At 38.7% G+C, this 6,537-nt stretch overlaps 1 protein-coding gene across 1 annotated transcript; it reads left to right on the forward strand.

The window, feature by feature from the left end:
- The first annotated feature begins 278 nt into the window (after positions 1-278).
- On the forward strand, positions 279-5,790 carry LOC121377115. Its single transcript, XM_041505003.1, has 3 exons — positions 279-930; positions 1,909-2,103; positions 4,103-5,790. Exons 1-3 carry the CDS (start codon positions 561-563, stop codon positions 4,348-4,350), a joined length of 813 nt encoding a protein of 270 aa, XP_041360937.1. The 5' UTR covers positions 279-560; the 3' UTR covers positions 4,351-5,790.
- Positions 5,791-6,537: the final 747 nt, after the last annotated feature.

The following is a 6,537-nucleotide window of genomic DNA, read 5'->3' on the forward strand; positions in this document are numbered from 1 at the left end:
TACTAAGGAACTTGATAACTAGAGTAATGTTACATTGATAGTCTATAGATCCATATTACCAAGGAACTTGATAACTAGAGTAATGTTATATTGATATTCTGTAGATCGATATTACCAAGGAACTTGATAACTAGAGTAATGTTATATTGATAGTCTATATATCGATATTACCAATGTTATAGTGATAGTCTACATACCAGATCGATATTACCAAGGAACTTAATAACTAGAGTAATGTTATGGTGATAGTCCACATAATAAATCCGTATTACCAGGGAACCTAAAGTTAATTTTGATTTATTAATCATCAGCTATTGGGTGTCAAACATTTGGTATTGTGAAATATACTCTTAGGGAGAAACTCTCTACATGTTTTTATTAGTAGCAAGGGATCTTCTATATTCACAATTCCACAGACAGGATAGCACATTCCACGGCCTTTGATATACCAGTCGTGGTGCAATGGGCTATCCGACGAGGATAGAGCGCTTTACCACTGAGCTACGTCCCGCCACACCAAGGAAGTTAATAACTAGAGTAATGATATATTGACATATATAATGTTTTATTTTTGTGCTTGTTTTTTTTTTTTTTTTTTTTTACAAAAGATGATCTACCACACACAAGATATTTTAATGGCGCTCCGTATTACGTGCATCCTACTGCTGTTGCAAGGAGTCGAATCCAGGAAGTTCTACAGCTTTCGGCTGCGTAACTGGAACGATTACATATTCCCCTCCAATCACATAAAAGCTTTCTCGACGGAAGATTGCGCAATTCACTGCATTAATGACGTTACTTGCGCGACATACTCCCACAGCGACCAGAAGGAAAAGTGTTTCCTGTCGCCATTCCTGTTCTTGCGGGATTTCATTGACGCATTGCAGAAACGAGCTGGCCATGGATACCGAACCTTCGGCATCACCGAAAGTATGGAAACATTTCATGTTTTAGAGATAGTGTTTAAAGAAAAAGAAAGAAATGTTTTATTTAACGACGCACTCAACACATTTTATTTACGGTTATATGGCGTCAGACATATGGTTAAGGACCACACAGATTTTGAGAGGAAACCCGCTGTCGCCACTACATGGGCTACTCTTCCGATTAGCAGCAAGGGATCTTTTATATACACCATCCCACAGGCAGGATAGCACAAACCATGGCCTTTGTTGAACCAGTTATGAATCACTGGTCGGGGCAAGTGGAGCACTCACTCAGGGTTTGGAGTCGGTATCATGCCTCGACTGGGATCCGAACCCAGTACCTTGTAGACCGATGGGCTACCACGACGCCACCGAGGCCGGTAGATAGTGTTTAATGGCGCTGACAAATACCTGTAGTATTACTGTACACACATATAATTTATTACACCGCAGTGGAAGAGATACCCATGTGATATTTATCGTCTCTTCACATTGTGGAATACGTCTTTTGAGAGGTCATGGCCTCCGATCACGACCTCCGATCACGTGAGCAACGGTGTCACACAGTACAACTTTGCACATATTTTTAAATCGGGGGAAAATACTTCCTGTCAATTCTTATAATTAATGTTAGATGCATAATTTAACAAAATAAATATTTTAATAATTTAGTTTAGCCTTGAATATGTTTATACTATCGTTGATGTAAACGTCATTGATAGATGTGTGACTTAGGAATGCAAAATTTCATTGATAAATAGCTAAATAAAGTAGCCACAAAATGACGTCATTTTGCTAAATGGCGTCATTTGGTAAGCTATAGTGTAATCTTAACGCTAAGATCGCTTCGTAAAGCAGGTCTCTGGTTGTCATTCCTCGATAATAAGTTATGCGGGATCAGCCGTGATATCATATTGTACATGCATATATTTCTGTTACATTATTATGGTTCGCAATTTAAAGACCACCTTTTAAATTTTAGAAAAGAAGATCGGTGATTTTCGAGAAGGCTTCAGGTACCACGAATCGGAGTCGTTTGCTGTGAAGTATGTGTACTTCCATCCTAACATGGGTGGCATAGCCCGGTTTATCTGCATTTTAAACGGGGGCAAACTGGCAGTGTTAGACACCTTACAGAAATGGAAGATCGTACAGATGGACATTAAAGGAAACAAAGGTACATTGGCATAGTCATCGGAACTGACAATCGGCTGAAGAACGGCACCCCCCCCCCCCCCCCCCCCCTCTCTCTCTCTCTCTCTCTCTCTCTCTCTCTCCTGATCAATATATCAAAGGCTATCTTATATTCCCCTCTTCATCCTTCCCCCTTTTTTGCTTTATTCCCCTCCTCGTCCTTCTCTTCTTCCTCTGTTCCCTCATCATCCTTCTCTATTCTCATCCTTATTTTCTTCTTCCTCTATTCCCCTCTTAGTTATTATCTTCTTCTATTCCCCTCCTCATCCTTCCCTTCTATTTCTATTCCCCTCTTCATCCTTCTCTTGGTTTTTTCTACTTCTCCCCTCATCCTTCTCTTCTTCTATTCCCCTCCTCACCCGTCTCTTCTTCTTCCTCAATTCCATCCTTATCCTCCTCTTTTTCTTCCTCTATTGCCCTTATCATCCTTCCCTTCTATTTCTATTACCCTCCTCATCCTTCTCTTCTTCTATTCCCCTCTTCATACTCTTCTTCTGCTTCCTCTATTTCCCTTATTATCCTTCCCTTCTTCCTTTTCTATTCCCCTCCTCAGCCCTCTCTTTTTTGTATTCCCTTCCTCATCCTTCTCTCCTTCTTCCTTTATTCCCTACTTATTCTTCTCTTCTTCTTCTATTCCCCTTCTCTTCCTTCTCTTCTTTCTTTTACTATGCCCCTCCTCATCCTTTTCTTTTTCTTTTTTTATTCCGTCCTCATCCTTTTCTTCTTCTTCCTCTATTCCCCTTCTCTTCCTTCTCTTTTTTTTTATTCCACGCCTTGTCCTTTTCTTTTTCTTTCTCTATTCCGTCCTCATCCTGTTCTTCTTCCTCTATTCCCCTTCTCCTCCTTTTTTCCTTTCTATATATCTGTATGGTCCTTAACCATATGTCTGACGCCATATAACTGTAAATAAAATGTGTTGAGTGCGTCGTTAAATAAAACATTCCCTTCCTTCCCCTCATCCTTCTCTTCTTCTCTTCAGTTCATCATCCTTGTCCAGTGTTTCTGAGAGAAATACATTTTTGCGTTGACGCTATGGAATTGAATGCAACCACAGTCAGGGGTATGGAAAGAAAATGGGTTAACTTTAGGGTTAGTGTTATGAAAATCATACAGTAATGATAAGAGTAATTAATTTTGTCAAAAGGTGAACTTAAAAATTAAAATCTGCTAAATATTTTGGGAATAGCGCCATAGCCGTTTTACCCTCTGACAGAAACCATGTTGTCTTCTTTATCATCTTCTTCTTTATCATCATCAACAACGTATCCTTGTCGCCTCCTTGTTTTGTTTTTTTCTCCTCTCATTCATTTCCTCTCCTCCTACTTCGTGGACCCATCCCCCTCTTTTCATTTCACTACTCCTCTGTCGTTTTCTCCTCCTAATCCCCCCCCCCCCCCATATCTCCTCCTCCTACGTCATCTTCTTCTCGTCATCCATCTCAATGGATGTTTTTTTTTTTATTTACGTCACACCTAATATTTTAAGTACGAATCTGTGAACTAATACGTAGCCCAGTGGTAAAGCGCTCGCTTGATGCGCGCTCGGTTTGGGATCGATCCCCATCAGTGGGCCCACTGGTCTATTTCTCGTTCCAGCCAGTGCACCACGACTGGTACACCAAAGGCCGTGGTATGTGCTATCCTGTCCATGGAATGGTGCATATAAAAAATCCCTTGCTGCTAATCGAAAAGAGTAGCCCATGAAGTGGCGACAGCGGGTTTCCTCTCTCAATATCTGTGTGGTCCTTAACCATATGTATGACGCAATATAACCGTAAATAAAAAAATGTGTTTAGTGCGTCGTTAAATAAAACATTTCCTTCCTTCCTGAACTGAGATGTCTTTACACGAACGCTACCTTTCTGCGTTCTTTTTTCTACCGTTCCTTGCAAGATTAGTATATATTACGTATATACAATTACATTGGACAAAGGCCACTGCAGTAAAATAAAGTATCTTCTTCTGCTACTTTTTCCTTTTCAGAACTCAGTGACTTGAAAGAAGGATTTTATGTCGGAGCAAAATACATACCTCAGAAAGAGGGATTTTACTGGTTCAACAATAAACCTGTACATCGTGACATGTTGTCGGAGCGGACCCCCAATTCCAATGACAAGTGTGCCATCCTCGGCCCTGAAGAAGATGGATTTCTGATAGCACAGTACGACTGTAACAAAAAACTGCCTTATATATGTTCCATCGATACAAAGCCGGCTGATCTTGACTTTTAATCAGGGTGGTTGGAGCCGACGTTGTAGATGGAAGACTGTCCCTAGTCCTTTTCCCCGCCACCATTTAAAGCTGCAATTTCAACAGTTTTAAATATTTTTTAAATTATTATTTAACTATTTAAAATCTGGTTCATACCTCGCCTGTAATAAGTGGGATGTCAGTACAAGAAGAATAAGGGTACTGTAATAGACGATGCCATCAAGGAAAGACATTTTAAAACTAAAAAATGATATTTTTAAATATTGTTATTACACCCTTGCATCCACACTAGGTACCCACACATAAAAATACTCAAACCAACACACCACCAACAACAATAGCAACAAAAAACAACAAACAAAACCAAAAAAACCCTACCCAGAACAAACAAAACAAACAAACAAATAAACTAACAAAAAAGAAAGAAAGAAAAGAAAAAGGCGACATGTTTTTTGATGAAATGTTTTAAAGTTGCAATCGAGTTTGTATTTTACGTTAATAAAAGTTAACGATGTTATAATATGCTTAGAAGAGATTGCAGCTTTAAAAATAACGCCTCTTCGTTATGTAGTATAATAATAATAATGCGTGTACCAAGACTGTATCAGTGCAATTTGTACCTTTAAATAATTATTATAACATTTCTACGTGTTGGTCTTTTAAAGCCTCTTTCACAATTTCTCAACCTGTAATGTATTACACGTTAATTATTTTGAACATATTTATAAAACTCGTGTAGACCTATTTGTCATGTTTATTATTGCTCTATGTATGTAGTGATATATAATCCGAAACTTAGAGCATGCATATCATTATTTTGTAATGAACGGTTTTATTTTCTAATAATAGCAATTAAAGGTGAAATACCATAGTTTTGTGTAGGTTTTTATTTAACGACACACTCAACACGTTTTATTTACGGTTATATGGGGTCAGACCACTAAGATATTAAGAGTGGAAACCCGCTGTCGCCATTTGTTGGGCTACCATAGGCGTCGATCCGGCTTTAAAAGTGGTGGTGGTGGTGGTGGTGGTGGTGGTGGTGGTGTGTGTGTGTGTGTGTGTGTGTGTGTGTGCTAAACGAAAAGGTGTGGGGGTGGGACATTTATATAGATTGTCCCCCGGCGTCAAAAAGTGAGGGGGACGCGTCCCCCCTGTCCCCCACCGATCGACGCCCATGTGGGCTACACTTTTCGATTAGCAGCAAGGGATCTTTTATATGCACCATCCCACAGACCGGGTAGTACATATCGGTGCCTTTGATGTACAATTCGTGGTGCACTGGCTGGAACGAGAAATAACCCAATGGGCCCACTGACGGGGAGTAATATCATAGATGAACTTGTCTATTTTTATTATTATAATTAAATGACGTTGTTTTAATATATACTCTTCAAAAAAAGTAGGGGAACTCTAATAAGAATTTACAATTGCCAAAATTGTAAGGTATATTAGCTGTGGGGAATAATTATATGATAATAGTGAATTAATTGGGCAAACATTACAACTGGTAGCTCAGTATTACAGTAGTTTTTATGACCACCAAAGATCTTGAAGGACGATTGGGGTCAGAAGTGAAATTTGAACGTTGACGTTTTTTTAATCAGTAAATCGCAAATTCAAACAATAAAAATTACTAAAACAAAACAATAACAACTGTATGATGAACAGAATGAAAAAGATTGACAGAAATAATATTCCGCAGTGATTAATGGACCTTCCTGGAAATTGTCAAAATCGAGAATGACATCCCACGCACGCGTACGGGGCAACTGCGTGATGTATGTGCAAACTATGGAATGTGTTTCGGTGTGTTGATAAACAGACCTGAACGTTCTTTATAGGATGTCTGTGGTCAAAACGTATGTTCGGTCTAATAGTTGATATTAATATTAATATTTCAGGTTCCCCTACCTTTTTTAATAAAACTAGGTGCCCATTTTGTAATAAAATGGGATCCATTTTGTAATAAAATGGGATCCATTTTGTAATAAAAATTTGATATCCATTATGTGTGGACGTATAGACAGACATGATATACTCCTTTTGATATATTGGGGTGATATTTAGCTCGCCTGATGTCCTTCGTTCACAGGATCGAATCTTATACACGTTATTTTTACATTCATTGATCAGTTTTACAATGGCACCGTTTTTCAATGGCTCTTGGTTTCTTTTCTTTCTTTATTTTGTGTGTGTTCAAAAAC

The sequence above is a fragment of the Gigantopelta aegis genome, chromosome 2, assembly GCF_016097555.1.
Source record: "Gigantopelta aegis isolate Gae_Host chromosome 2, Gae_host_genome, whole genome shotgun sequence".
Classification (NCBI taxonomy): domain Eukaryota; kingdom Metazoa; phylum Mollusca; class Gastropoda; order Neomphalida; family Peltospiridae; genus Gigantopelta; species Gigantopelta aegis.

What these genes read in the sequence shown, in the direction of transcription:
- LOC121377115 (XM_041505003.1), top strand. Translation starts at nt 561, where the DNA reads ATGTTTTATTTTTGTGCTTGTTTTTTTTTTTTTTTTTTTTTACAAAAG. An exon ending in AACCTTCGGCATCACCGAAA is followed by an intron (nt 931 to 1,908) that starts GTATGGAAACAT and finishes TTTAAATTTTAG; the next exon opens with AAAAGAAGATCGGTGATTTT. An exon ending in GGACATTAAAGGAAACAAAG is followed by an intron (nt 2,104 to 4,102) that starts GTACATTGGCAT and finishes TTTCCTTTTCAG; the next exon opens with AACTCAGTGACTTGAAAGAA.